We start from the raw sequence: 15,296 nt of genomic DNA, 5'->3' as shown, positions 1-15,296 counted from the left end.
ACTGCTGAATGACAAGAGCACACTGATGTGCTTGGGAATTTACTAGCAGTGTCCTGTGCTTCTCCCTCCCTCGCCCACCGCACAAAGCACCGTTCCTCATTCTTAGTTTGCCGAGGTGGTTCCAGCTCTGCTTGTTATTGCTGCTGGTGTGTTTGAGCAACCTCAAGCCGTGCCTTTGCTGGCACCGAGGGTCGGGCAGCCTGCACCAAGAGCCCCTGCTGCATATCGCGAACAGCCTGAGTAGAGGGGGCAGAGTGGGAGGAGAAGGAGGTGTGAAATGACTTGAACAGTTGCATAGCTGGCCACTCTCGGCTGTGGGAATGGTGTTCAAGTCATCTTGTGTGTGTGTGTGTGTGTGTGTCTCACACATGCAGGTAATGGGTTTTGCCTCCGTTAAGTGACAACTGAGATGATTTTTCCTGCCCGTGACCCCACTGTGTTTGGTGGTGACCTCTAGCAGCCATTGCATAAATGGTCTCAAAGAGAAGTTATCCTTTAATTTACAGGACTGTTAGGGGAATGGCAGGGGGACGGTCGGGGACTGGAGAGCAAGCTGTGAATTGTCATGGAGCTGTCCCATGAGAGAACGAGAAAAAGGGTCCACTTTAAAACCAGAGATGGGCCAGCTGGAGATGCTGCAGTGATAACTGGCTAACCATGATCAAATAAACTGTCTGTGTGAAGTCACTAGTTTGAGGGAAGACTTAAATCATGGAGAAACGTTGTGGAGCCCAGAAACTGAAAAAAGACTGGATGTTTTCAGAGAGTTTCATTAGGAAACTGCATGACTGGAGAGCATCTGGGTGAAATCGTGTACCTGGCTCCTCTAGTACCACTGAAATCTCCACTGAGAGCTTGTGCTTCAGTGTGGGGAGCAGTGAGTGCAAGTTTGGGGGGTCCACGTGCTGTGAACACCCAGGACAGAACCAGTTGGGCTTACTTGTAGGCTAGGGATGAAAAGAGTGAACTTTTTTTTATCCCTCAATCCTTATTCCAGCTACATCCCAGGCTGTGGAAGATACCTTCCAGACAAATGTGGATGATTCCTTTAGTTGGGTGGTTTTCTGCTTAGCTCTAAGGAAGAGTTGAAGAGCCTGGGGTGTCCTAAGCCCTCTCATGCTGTACGTGTGCTTTTGAAAGGACAGTTCTTGTTTGTCCCTATGTCCTGAGCTGGGGACAATGCAGAAAGGAGGTGAGTCTTTTTGGAAGGCTGCATGGGATACTGTGCGTAGGACCTCGTTCGGGAAGCCCTACAGCAGAACCGCTTTGCTTGGCGATACCAAGGTTACTTGACGAAGTCCTGCCTTTATGAGGGGCAGAAGAGAGCAGGGAACGGGACCCAGGGGAGCATCGGATCTCCACCCACGTGCGCTGCTTGCTCAGTAAGGGCTAATGCACAGCGTGAGGCAGTGAAGAGGGCAGGAGGTTAGCCTTTTGGGGTTTAATGACTAATTAGCTGTCATAATTGGCTAATTGTGTGGAGATGCTGCAGCAGCAATGAGCCCAGAAAAGTCAAATGAGAAGGGTATAGGGGGTTGTTGGTGGTTTCCCAAAAGAAGTGTGCAAATGTGTGCAGGAGCATGGATGAGAGGAAGGATGTTCACGGGAGGAGCAAGCGGGTGGGGTACGGGAGGCCGTCTCGGTGTGCTGCTGGCAGGCAGACGTGTCTGGCTCTGGGGCAGGGCTAGGAAGGGTTTGCTCCCCTCCTGGTTTTGCTGCTGGTTTCCTCCTGGGAAGATCTTCTGCACTGTGCTGAGTCCCTGGGACTGCTGATAAGGCGCTTTTTTTTCCTTTTTTTTTTCTTTTTTTTTCTTTTTTTTTTCTTTTTTTCTTTCTTTTTTTTCCTTTTTTTTTTTCCTTTTTTTTCCCCCAGGGCATTTTGATTAGGACTGCTGGGCATTAAAAATGTGGTGAGGAAATTAATGCTCCGTGAGGTTGCACTGCAGTATCCTGAGCAAGCGAAGGGTAAACAGATCACACCAGTGCTTCGGTACAGATTTTGTCTGAAAAATGAATTTGTAAAGGTTGTTACCAATACAAGAAAGGACATTGCAGCCTTATTAAACAATGTTGTATTTATACAGCGACTTGGGGTGTGTAACCTGCAATCCTGCAAGATCCGCTGCTGTGGAAACCTCAGTGAAGGATATGTTAAACCAGGAAGCAGAAGATGCCTAATGGCAGCAGGAAGTTCTTGTATAAGTCACTCTACCTGCTTTTAGCAATTTGGCTGCCATTAAAACAGCAGGAGAGACTCACAGCAGTCTGAAATGGACTGCTTTCTGTCCTTTGCCTCCCCTTAAGCTGCATGGGAATTTTTCTCCATTCCCGAAATTGTCGGTTTGCCCTTGCTGTCCTGATGATTTCCCAGATGGGTCCCTTGCACCCTGTCATATCAGATCACACAGTGTTTGCTGGGCTTCTCTTCAAAAAGCACCTGATAAGATAGCGGGGGGTGACACACAGGTGCTCGCCCCTCCAGAGAGTGGCCGTGCAGGCTCTTCTGCTGCGGGTGGGCTTTCGTTTGGGTGGGATGGCCTGATGGGAATAAGCCTGATGGACTCTGACCCTTGGTTATCTCACGGAGCTGCTCAGTTCCCCTGGAATTTGAACCTTGTTGGTCTTGATTTGGGTCCTGGAGTGCTATCAGTGCCAGAATTAATGTCACAAAACATCATTTGCTGGTGTATTGATTGTGTGAGAAGTAGGTGAAAGGTTTCTGCTCCCTGCTTTTTTCAGGCACTCTGCTGTCCCGCAGACAGATGCCATTCAGGAGCACATGCCCAAGTTGTATGGTGCTAGGGCTCAGCGTGAAGGTGGGTGAAGGTGACCCTGCTCTGTGGCCAGCCTCCCTGTCCCATACAGGGTTGCAAGTCTCAGAGGAGGTGGCAGTCCCTGTAAATCCTCCCCAGGGTGGCTGGTAAATCCTCTCCGGGGTGTCTTTGCCTTTCGTTTTCCTTCCTGTTAAGGAATCCACTCAGAATCTTCTGAGATTTCCCTTTCTTAAGGCTTTGTGATAAAAGCAGCAAGTGCAATGTGGGGTATCCCTGTCTTACGGAGTTGCAGGAACAGGGCCATTACTTGATCTGCTGGGACTTTACAGCAACATTTAACAGTTTGTGTTGCTTTTTTTGTCCAGCTCACTCAGGCCTCCACAGGTTGTTAAAAATCAGTTCTTGGGATATAGTACTAGAGAGAAGACTTACTCTTGGTGCTTGCAGGCAGGTTCTGACAATCCTGCTTAAAATAGCAGCAACAAAACAATAAGCCCTGAAATAATGAATTGTTGAGAAGGAAGTAGTTTGTCGATCCGTTAACCTACTTAGGAACAGAAACTTCAGCACTACCTGCTTTTCTTGATATTCAATTTCTTCAGCAAGTATTTACGGGTTTTTTTCTGCTAGAGAACTTGTAAAAAATATTATACTGCTAAACCAGTTAAAAAGAGATCTCAGCTCAGTCTAATTTGATGAGTGAGTGTTCTGAGGAAAAGAATAAACAAGGGTAGGAGGAGGTAAGAGGTGGAGTTTTCCAAGAACTATTACTATCTAGAGAATTGCATTCAATGTGTCTTTCATTTATATTTCAAAAGAATTTCCCGCCTGGGTTAGTGACTCACTTTTCAAAGGAAATTTTCATAAAGGCAGAGCTAATGCAATTGGACCATTGAGGATAGTGAAGGCAAATAACCTTCAGTGAGAGTCCAGAACCCTCCATGTTAAGTGACAGGCAGCCACCCTTTCTCTGTTCGCCTGCTGATGCTTAGCAAAGTCAGAGCCCCAGTAAAAGGGGGTAAACCAAAGTTGCCCTACCAGAAATGTACTGGAGCTGTGGTGGGTTACCTAAGCTGAGTCTTCTTCACTGCTTAATGTTTGTACTCAGTGAAGAGTGTTATGCAGAATGAAGAACAAACAAGGAAAATGCATGTTAAGGTGTTAACTTGCTGTTGTATGTAGTTCCTCCCCAGAGTTTGGTGATTGGTCACCCCAGCTTTCCTGATCTTACTAGGTTTATAAATTTGAAAATGAGAAAGTTACTCTCCATGTTCTTCTCTGGTTGATGTTCTCCTGACCAGGATCCTCAGCAGCAACAGCAGAGCACTGGGAATTGTGTTTGGCAACATCTGGTTAAATGGAGTCTTGCCAAACATCAGTCTTGCAAGATAAACTTCATGGCAGTTTTCTTTCCTCTCTTCAGTAGGAGTGGTATCCATGCTGGTAGCAGAGAATTACTGGATTGTAACACCAGTGAGAGTTTTCCATTGCAAGCTTGAAATTTCAGGAAGGTCCTTTTAAACGCTGTATTATTTCATTGCAGCCTACAATCAATTCTGTTATGCCCTGAGCCAAAGCCCTTGCTGAAGCTCTTGAAGGACTCTTTCCAGTTCTTGTACTTTTTCTGCAAAAGCAGATTTTTCAGAGGAATACTGCACTTTATTCCCCCTCGTTTCACTGCCTGATCTGCCCTTCTCAAATGCATCTACGGCTTCTGTCAGGGTTTCTGTGCTGTCCCTGTTCGCAGAAAAGCCTGTTAATGGGCAGGAGTATTGTACTGTTATGCCCTTTGTAGGGCTGGAAGCTAGAGACACTACGAGCAGTGAACAGGAAGAGGTCAGCCCAGCATTTTAAGCACCAGTGGTGTGTGATCTGAATACAAGTCCAAGTCATGGCCTAAAGGGTGAGAACTCCATCCACATCTCCTGATTGTTGGGTTAAAGCCCTCAGCCATGGGACTAGCCCCTTCCCCCAGTTCTCTGAGGCAGGTGGCAAATCAAAAGGTTACCCAGGCTGCCTCCACTAAGTGCACAGCAATGCCCTCTCAGGTAGCATTTGCTGACCCAAACACCTCTCGTGGCCCTCAGGAGGTGAGGCTGGACTTGACCCCGGGCAACTGTGTGGCCATCAGTTGTGTTGTAGCAGGTAGGACAGGGTGTTTGCAGTGGGACCTGCTGATGAAGCCTGTTTCAGACCTGGTTTGTCAACACAATGATAGATCTGCGCTGCCTGGGCTCACTATTCTCCTCTTGCAGTCCTCTGCCGTCTTGGTGAGGCTGACGCCTGAAAAGAAAAGGTGCTTTGAAGGCTTTACCTATGCCAGTAGACAGCAGGGTGAGGAGACAAGTGAGAGTGCATCCTGCCTGTCCTCTGTCGTACACAAAGTGTGGCCCACTGGCTTTGTGCTTCTTAGATAGCCTCTGTCCAAGTGAAATCAGGGAGGTCCCTATTCTCTGGGACCACAGACGGTGCCTGAAAGAGTGTGTAGGCAATTGAGTCCCTAACACAGGTGGACACACCTCAGTTCCTGTCCTGGGATGAATTTCTTCCTGAGCATTTGTGGAAGACAGACTTGCATGCTAAGGAAGATACTAGGAAAAACAGCATTAATGTGTTGGGCTCGTCTATGTGAAGCAAATTACCTCTTTCTACATCAAAAAAGCATTGGTATGATTCAGCCCCTGTGCTAGATTGCTTGCGTGGGTCCTGAGGGCTTTCCAAGGGCTGGGCAATTTTAAGTGTGCTTTTGGTTAACTCTGGCTTTCAATTTAAGGGCATTAAGGCAACATTTTTATGTCTTACAACTCTGGAACAACTGACAAGATTTTGAACCATTTATAAAGGTCAAGCTGGCACCTTGAGTTCCACCCTCCCATGCCCAATACATAATGATTACTTTTTCTTATGGCTAATATATGAATCCTTTTAGTTACCGTGATGTTAAGGCAGGCTTGGGAAGTTCGTTGTCTTTACTAGCACTTGGCAGCTCAAGGAAGATCATGTTGAAAGTTAGATAAAAAGAAAGAGTGAAAAAGCTAATGTTACTCATGAGATAAGGAAATTCCCACCACTTGGCATTTGTATTTTAATGTGAGTGAGTATGGGGCCTTGGTCCTTTATTCCAAAGGAAAAGAGAGGGGGGAGAGCAGCAGCAGCAGTAACTAGTACAGTACGTGAGCGGCACAGCAGTAACTGGCATATGACCCAAGCTGGCACTAACTAGTGAAGCTTGAAGGAATTAATTGGTTATATATGGGCCTTTCATGTGCTGAGTCAATGGCTGTCCCTGTCTGTCTAAATCGCTGCTGTTACTTAGCCACTCAAAGCAATGACATTTACATTAACATCGTAATGTTAATACGGAGGGAAAAAATGCCACAAAATCATAAACAAGTTTTCTTTTTCGCCAGGGTGGGTTGGCTGTCTTCTTGAGGTGCATCAGCCAGAGTCGGGGGCAATAGAGGCTGCAGCAGTGGCGGAAAGTGCCAGCTTATTTGTTGTGTGGCAGAAACAGAGCCTCTGCTGTTGGTGTAAAAATGCAGGGAAAGAGTAATTGTGCTGATAGGGAAGATTTTAGAGCTCTGTGAGGTTAGCTCTGGCTGGAGTAACTCCTGGAAGCAGTAGGGATCCCGCTTACATTTCTAATTTGAAATAGTTGAAACCAGAGAGTACACAGTCATTTCCTGTATAAAATTCATAGTTACTAAAAAGAAAAGTTTATGAGAAAACATACTTGCTGGGTTTTTCTTACACATCTTCGAAAAGACTGACCGTCCTTTTTCAGACACCTCAGGTAAGGTTTCTCTCACCTGCCTTAGATACTGTAAGATGCAGCATCTTTTCTAAGTCTCATCTCCGCTCCTTCTGCAGCCAGGAGGAGGGAGAAGCCATGCGGGATGCATTGCCATCCGAAGGCCTCTCTGTCCTCGATGCCAACAGCAAGGAGCCTGGACACTAGCTAGTCCCAACCCGTCATTTCAGACGGCTCTAAGTGGGTCAGATGAATCCCACCCATGGCACAGTCATTGGCTCTTGCAAATTGATTTACCGCTCTGTTGTGATAAATACCAGCTGAGAGTCTTGCCCTGTGCCGATGTAAAACACCATTAGCCTCTCACTGCAGCAATACCGCGGTGCAGTTATTCACTGTGTCCGTGCCAAAGGCTTGGTGGGGTTTTTTTTTCAGTTGACAGCTAATTGCAGAGAGGGAGACAGGCAATAAAAATGCTGTGAATGGTGAAGGAAATGAGTCTGACTCACTTCCACTCTCCCTTTCACATTTTTAATCCTGTGCAGTGCTGCCTATGACAGGAGTGGGATTATGCTGGGTTTACTGATAGCAGTCTCTGGCCTGCTGTGTAGATGGTTTTATTTTCAATCCTTTTTTTTTTTTTATGAATCTGTTTCTATTTATTTTCCCATTTCCCTTCAGCGACTTCTACCTGACAGATTTAAGTTGCTTCCCGTTCATTCCCATTCCAGCTGCAAGCACATCTCCTCCATGCAAGTAAATATGTTTTGAAAGGGAGAGGGAGGGAGAAATAAAGTTAACATCGCTTTCCGCTTTGGACTTAAGAAAATAAGGAGAAACTGGGAATGTGAAAGGACTGTTTTTGCAGTGAAACTGTGGTGTCTTTCAGAGGAAAGCACAGGCTGTTTTCATTTTCAGACCCTGGTTGAAGCTTGAGAGAAAAGCAGGTGACACTGAGTTTATGTTGACCGTCCAAAGGCTAGGGAGGGGAAATCAAACAGGTTTCATGTCATTAGTTAGCAGTCTGTAAACAAGGTAGTCCACATCACCGTGCCTAAGGTCAGCCTTTGTGTGTACAAGCAGGAATTTGGGAGGATTGGGGCAGTGTTTGGTGTTTCTCACTGGTTTAAATTGACCTGTCAAGTAGTGTGTTACGAAGCAGTGCCTGGACACATGGGGCAGTGGGGCAATGTTCAGGGCATGAAACCATCTGAAACGATGCAGTAGGTGTTTGCACTGAATTTCGCGTGACCCAAGCTTGGAGATGCACAGAGCAATGACAGGAGCGCAAGAAAATGCAAGCTCATAAACAAGGCAAGGAGCTGGTTATCGGCAGGTCCAGGTGCCGGGCAAGGGTCCGTGACTGTCAATGCCAGAGGCCACCGCTGTGTGTTTGTGTACATGTGTCCTCAGCAAACTGTTCTGCATAAACAAACTCGGCTCTCCGATGCAAATAACTTATTTCTAATCTGTGCTGTTATTTTCTTTATCTCCAAATAATTAAAATGCACCATTTGAAGACAACAACCATGTTTTAAATATCAAAGGAACCTTTTCAACCCATAGCTTTTGCTTCGCTGGAGCAGCTTAAGTCATATCTTCTTTGGTAGCCTGCATGCAGAATAAATAGTCTCCTTGTTCGAGAGGCTGGATTGTACCAAACGGGGACAGAAATGTAAATATTTACTGCCATCTTTTGGGCAGTGTGGGTATGACTCAAAAAAAGAAAGGGGGTCAATCGAGTTACTCAGTTGTCATCTCCTTCAGCTTTGTGAACTGATTCTTATTTGATCACCGAACACAGCAGTCCACTGAGGAACATTTTTTTTTTTATAGTCATGTTATCAGTCTCAAGCTACAAGTGAAGCGAGGTTTGTAGGGAGAGGTGCTCACTTTGATTTGAGCAAGCTGATAGGTTTGGGAAAAAAAGCTAACAAGTCTTTGAGCACATCTGCCATTCTCCAGGTTTTGAGACAGTGCATGTTTGTTGCTCCAAGCTGTCAGGAGCTTTGTGTTTTGCTTTGCTTTAATGCATAATCGGTAGGAGTTGGAGATATGGTTGGAATTCCTGAAGTCAGAACCTGGAGCTACTGTTACATGGTCTGTGGTCAAAACGGTATGGCAGTCTGTGGCCCGAAGGAAAAACGTTTTACTGCCAGTAACTGAGGTTTTAGACTGGGTTTTTTTTCAATAAATGCAACTTGGGTGCTCTTCAATCTGCAAAAATATTAGAATGTCAGCAAATATTGGTTTATTTCAAAATGCATATATTTTAGCAGGGTAGGATTATGTTGCATCACGCTCCTCTGACCCTTTCTTCTTATATGGTGTACTGCTCAGCTGAAATGCTGATTAGGCAACCCTTCCTAATTGCGATATGGTATTTTTCATCCACTTGAGGTGTCAGGTTGCATTTTTAACCTCGCACCTAATCAAACTTTCAGTCCTGCAGGCCGTGCAGAGACAGGTTTCCTGCTGTGGTAATAGCCCGTTCCTTGAAACTAGTTTGAAAATAACAGCAGTGAGGTACTTCACTGTTTCCAAAAGGCCATGTCTCTTAGTGGACGGAGCTGTCTTTTAATGCAAGGTGTTCTGTTATTAGAGCTTTTTAGAAAAATGAAATTTTTTCCTGGGATTCATCTATATTGCTGATTTCAGTCCAATTATAATCTGATCCTTACCAGCTGGACCTCCACAATATGCCACAAGGGAGCGTTAAAAACTTGCTCAGTGTAAAACTTGGTGTGTTGTTTATTTAGGGGGCGGCAGCATAGGTAATAGTCCTTCCGCTCACTGTTTTTCAGCTTGCATTCAGCAAGCAAAATATGACTCTCTGCTCTTGTCTTGTATTTGTTTGGTTTAGGTGAAACTTCCTTTTCCTGTTGATCAAATCACAGATCTTCCAAGGAATGATTTCCAGATGATGATAAAGATGCACAAGCTAACCTCAGAGCAGCTCGAGTTCATCCACGACGTCCGCCGGCGCAGCAAGAACCGAATTGCAGCTCAGCGCTGCCGCAAGAGGAAACTGGACTGTATTCAGAACCTAGAATGTGAAATCCGCAAGTTGGTGAGTTGTGTGCTCTCGCTGTGGCCCCGCTCACCCTCGCGCCACAGCTTGTGGGGCACCGACAGCAATTCCTGTCCAGAGTTTAGTGCGTTCAGTTTGTATGTAAGTAAGCAGAGCCACTGGTATGAAAATTTAATATACAAAAATATATTAGTATGTGTGTATATATAATATATATGGAAAACACAAAATTCTAGTAGAATGAGGCCTAGATATCTCTTTGTTTTGATACCTCAAGAGTGGATTGCTGAGTGAGTTGGAAGAGGAGGGAAGCCTGTATCACAACTTCCTTCTTGCAGTTTAATTTACCCCCAGTACTTACAGTGCATCCACAAAGGCATTTCCTCATCCAAGCCCCATTTCCATGCCTAACTACCATAACAATCTGTTGGTCAGGGATTCGTGGAGTGCTCAAAAGACACAGGTATGAAGAGACTTTCAGAAATTGTCTGGTCCAAACAGTGGTGTAGCAGGGCCAGCTTCATCTCTACATAGAGATTTTCTTTCTCTTTGGCATGCAGCTCAGCATTTTCAGGACATTTCAGCTCGCTATGCCTTTTCTTCAGCTCTTTCATTCACTGAGCAAATGGCTGAAATGGCAAGGGAAGTGAAAAGCCAGGAATGCGAATATCCAGACAACTGGGCATCCTTTGGTGTAGGTCAGTGAGATGGCAAGGATATGTTCCTCTTGCTCCTGCTGTCTTCTTCCTGCTAACGCTCCTGGTATGCCATGGACTGAAACCCTGCCGTGATTCAAGGACCATCTAACACAAAAGGCCTGTTCCCACTCCACAGTGCACTGGCCATGCACCAGGTTCAGGTGGCAACTATCGCTTTGCCCCAACTCTCCTTGACATGTGTCTCTGGAATTAGTCTGCTGTGGAGAGGAGAGCAAAGCATGCCCTGCTCACTGGCCAGAGCACATCTGGGGATGGGTCTCCTGTGTGCCAAGGTGTCAGTGGACAATGCTAGCACATTTTAATCTAAGGGAGTAAGGTGACTGGAGGTGAAATGGCTGCTCAGGAAATTCTTCTCTCTTTCAGTCATGATATGGGCACCTCAGGTGTGGTTTGGGTGGCTAAACACAGATGTCTGCAATATAGACACCTGTGCTGGAGCTAGTTGTCCTGGTTTCCTTTATAGTCAGTGAAGAGAAGTAGATACTTGTTGAGTCTTACTTGTCTCATATCACAGCAGAGGAGGTGACATACAGCCCAGAAGTGCCTGTTCCTCTCCATCGCTAAACAAGATCACCTGGAGAGCCATGTCAGATGTAGACATCTTAGCTATAGGCACCTTATCTGAAAAAACTCCCCTCCTTTGTGACAGTGCCCCTGCGGTCTCAGGGCCCTGCTCCGCTTCCCCTGCCATCCCTTGCCCATTGAGAAAGCAGGCTGGTACACAACAAAAAAAAGGCTTGAGACAAGGGTCATGGAGAAAGGCACATCTACAGGGTGTCACTCAGTGGGAGAAATGCAAGACTGGAACTTCAGAATGGGTTAGCACCTCCTCATCTGTTTAAAAGTCCTAAAAGCTTTCTGAAACGTCAAAAATAATGTAATAGTCCAAGTTCAGCTGTTATGAGAAGTGTGGGTGTGCAGCGTGCAGGACTGGACAGTTTAGTTGCATTACGCAGCATAGATTTAGGAGTCCAGCATTAAACCCAGCCTTTGAATATCCAAGCGTTTGAGTGATAAATTAATTCATTCACATAGATAAAACAAAAGGAGATCAAGTTGATTTCCTTACTGTATGTCCAGCTTCCATTAAAATTAAAGGTTATTTGGAGTCTTTTATATAAATGTCTACGTGCACACTTAAAACATGCTCAGTTGTAGGTTGAACTTGGTGGGTCTGAGGAGCAGGGTACTTCTTGTCATAACAGGTTGCGTGTTGGAAGTGACCTTCAGTGTAGGCTTCATTGTGCTTCATTCCCTGCGCAAGCTGTAGCAAACATAGTGTGAAAGAGGCAGGGATCTATTGGAAGAAGCTGAGTTGCCGTCACCTCACAAATGGCAGAAAGCCGCCTGACTTTGGGTTACTTACTGCCTGTGCCTGTCTGTAACAGGGAGGTGACACTGACCCCACAAGCTGGTTGGGAGGCTTAAACCATCAAGGCTTGCGAAGCCTTCAGATGCTGTGCTGCTGAAGCACAAAAAAAAGAAACGAAATCAAAACATTGTTCAGAGTAGTGCTCCACTGATGCAAAACAAACAAAACATCAAAGATGATAAACAAAATAGTGAGCAACTGCTTCCTGCACCGAGAGTAATCCACAGTGCGTGCAGGGTGAGTCAGAGGTTCTGCAGGGTGAAAGAGTGGCTCCTCGTCCAGGTTGTCAGGAGAAGCAGGTCCAGTCTTGGCTGCACGTGCCCGTCCCTCTACACTGAGCTGATGATGGGGAGGAGTACATGTCTTGTTCTCCAGAGCAGAGCACCAGGGGCAGCACCCTAAGGGCTGGACTAGCAGCAAGGGGAGGTTCAGCTTGATACCTGCAGCCTTCACTTGAAACTTAATTTGGATTCATTGGCTTTACGCAACCCTGTGACTTTACCATTATTGTCTAACATAATCAACTGTGTATAGGCAAAATAAATTTTTTAAGTCCCTTTCTCTCCCCAGCACACACACATGAGAGATGAATGAAAGGCATATGAGTGACCTTGTGGGCCTGATCCCTGCTGAATTTCAGGAATCAAAAACCCTTTGAGGTGCAGGATTCTTCAAAAGAAATGTTCAAGTTTCTATTTAGCAAGCTGGACTTGAGTATGTAGTGATATGTAGCGAGTGAGCGAACTAGGGAAGGTGTCCTGCTAGACCTGTTGTTTGTGAACAGAGAAGGACTTGGGGGTGATGTGATGGTTGGAGGCTGTCTTGGGCATAGCAATCACGAAATGATAGTTTTTGTTTCTTGGAGAAGTAAGGAGGGGGGTCAGCAGAACTGCTCCCTTGGACTTCCAGAGGGCAGGCTTTGGCCTGTTTATGAGCCTGGTTGACAGAGTCCCTTGGGAGGCAGGCCTGAAGGGCAGAGGAGTCCAGGAAGGCCAGACATTCTTCAAGAAGGAAATCTTAAAGGTGCAGGAGCAGGATGTCCCCATGTGCCGAAAGACGAGCCAGTGGGGAAGAAGACCGGCCTGGCTGAACAGAGAGCTTTGGCTGGAACTCAGGAAAACAAGGAGAGTTTATGACCTTTGGAAGAAGGGGCAGGCAACTCAGGAGGACTACAAGGATGCTGTGAGGTTATGCAGGGAGAAAAGCAGAAGGGCCAAAGCCCAACTAGAACTTAATATGGCTACTGCCATAAAAGACAATAAGAAATGTTTCTATAAATACATTAGCAACAAAAGGAGGGCTAAGGAGAATCTCCATCCTTTATTGGCTGCGGTGGGAAGCACAGTGACCAAGGATGAGGAAAAGGCTGAGATACTTAATGCCTTCTTTGCCTCAGTCTTTAATAGTAAGACCAGTTGTTCTTGGGGTACCCAGCCCCCTGCGCTGGAAGGCAGGGATGGGGAGCAGAATGAAGCCCCCATAATCCAAGGGGAAATGGTTAGTGACCTACTACATCACTTAGACACACAGAAGTCTATGGGGCCGGATGGGATCCACCCAAGGGTACTGAGGGAGCTGGCAGAAGTGCTCACCAAGGTGCTTTCAATCATTTATCAGCAGTCCTGGCTAACCAGGGAGGTCCCAGTTGACTGGAGGTGAGCAAATGTGACGCCCATCCACAAGAAGGGCTGGAAGGAGGATCCAGGGAACTGCAGGCCTGTCAGTCTGACCTTGGTGCCGGGGAAGGTTATGGAGCAGATCATCTTGAGTGCCATCACGTGGCACGTACAGGACAACCAGGCAATCAGGCTCAGTCAGCATGGGCTTATGAAAGGCAGGTCCTGCTTGACTAACCTGATCTCCTTCTATGACAAGGTGACGCGCTTAATGGATGAGGGAAAGGCTGTGGATGTTGCCTACCTAGACTTAGTAAAGCCTTTGACATGGTTTCCCACAGCATTCTCCTGGAGAAACTGGCTGCTCAAGGCTTGGATGGGAGTACTCTTTGCTGGGTAAAAAACTGGCTGGATGGCCAGGCCCAAAGAGTGGTGGTGAATGGAGTTAAATCCAGTTGGCAGCCGGTCACAAGTGCTGTTCCCCAGGGCTCAGTTCTGTTTAGTATGTTTATCAATGATCTGGACAAGGGGATCGAGTGCACCCTCAGTAAGTTTGCAGACAACACCAAGTTGTGTGGGAGTGTTGATCTACTTGAGGGTAGGAAGGCTCTACAGAGGGATCTGGACAGGCTGGATGGATGGGCTGAGGTCAGTAGTATGAGGTTTAACAAGGTTAAGTGCCGGGTCCTGCACTTGAGTCACAGCAACCCCACGCAACGCTACAGGCTTGGGGAAGAGTGGCTGGAAAGCTGCCTGGTGGAAAAGGACCTGGGAGTGTTGGTCAACAGCTGGCTGCATGTGAGCCAGCAGTGTGCCCAGGTGGCCAAGAAGGCCAACAGCAGGCCAACGGCTTGTATCAGAAATAGTGTGGCCAGCAGGACTAGGGAAGTGATTGTCCCCCTCTACTCAGCACTGGTGAGGCCGCACCTCGACTACTGTGTTCAGTTTTGGGCCCCTCACTGCAAGAGAGACATTGAGGTGCTGGAGCGTGTCCAGAGAAGGGCAACAAAGCTGGTGAAGGGTCTGGAGCACAAGTCTTATGAGGAGCGGCTGAGGGAACTGGGGTTGTTTAGCCTGGAGAAAAGGAGGCTGAGGGGAGACCTTATGGCTCTCTACAACTACCTGAAAGGAGGTTGTAGTGAGGTGGGTGTTGGTCTCTTCTCCCAAGTAACAAGTGATAGGACAAGAGGAAATGGCCTCAAGTTGCGCCAGGGGAGGGTTAGATTGGATATTAGGAAAAATTTTACTTCACTGAAAGGGTTGTCAGGCATTGGAACAGCCTGCCCAGGGAAGTGGTTGAGTCACCATCCCTGGAAGTATTTAAAAGATGTGTAGATGTGGTGCTTAGGGACATGGTTTAGTGGTGGACTTGGCAGTGCTAGGTTAATGGTTGGACCGATGATCTTAAAGGTCTTTTCCGACCTAAACGATTCTATGATTCTGTGGTTCTGTGGGATCTGGCGTATCATTCTGAAAAAGGACATTTGTAAAAAAGACAGTCACAAGGTGTGCAAGAGTATAAAGCTGCAAAATTAAACTCATACTACTTTAACTTTGCCTCTCAAGCACTCCGTACGTATGCTGTCCAAGCAGGTAGTCTGCTTCAAGTTCTTACTAAAAGTAAGGTTCTCTTAGGACAACCATCAGTGAAACTCCAGTTGACTTCACACAATACATGATCACTGGAAATTCCTTTGTCATCTTCTGTCCGCTTTGTGACCACTAATTTCCAGTCTCCTGAATTATGTAATGGTACTAAGGTTTAAGGGTTTTTCAGTTGGCTGGGTCTTTTTTATGAAAGACCCCTTTCTCCCCTGCACCTACTTCCTGTAAGTCATCCATCTTCTTGACACAGATGGTTTCACAGCAGACAGTGAGTGAAATGGTGGTATCCTCTGAGTTTGATAGGTAATTTTTTTTTTGCCTGCTTTCCCTCACTCATCCGTCTACCCACTCACATTCCCTTTTTTCCCTGCAAACTCACAGCATATTCTCTTCCATAATTCATTATCTCAAGATGTACTTGAGCGTCT

The 15,296-nt window shown here is 46.4% G+C and overlaps 1 protein-coding gene across 5 annotated transcripts in view; it reads left to right on the top strand.

Moving 5' to 3' along the window:
• BACH2 (BTB domain and CNC homolog 2) overlaps positions 1–15,296 on the top strand; it is a 190,592-nt gene that overhangs the window by 170,775 nt on the left and 4,521 nt on the right. For all 5 annotated transcript variants that reach the window (XM_072855491.1, XM_072855486.1, XM_072855487.1 and 2 more), the window contains one exon: positions 9,389–9,595. In XM_072855491.1, the coding sequence (XP_072711592.1) occupies positions 9,389–9,595 (207 nt within the window). The remainder of the gene's footprint in view (positions 1–9,388; positions 9,596–15,296) is intronic.

This window comes from Ciconia boyciana, chromosome 3 (genome assembly GCF_034638445.1).
Source record: "Ciconia boyciana chromosome 3, ASM3463844v1, whole genome shotgun sequence".
Taxonomy (NCBI): Eukaryota; Metazoa; Chordata; class Aves; order Ciconiiformes; family Ciconiidae; genus Ciconia; species Ciconia boyciana.
Note: the sequence above shows the minus strand (reverse complement) of the source record. Positions and strands in the feature narration are given on the sequence as shown.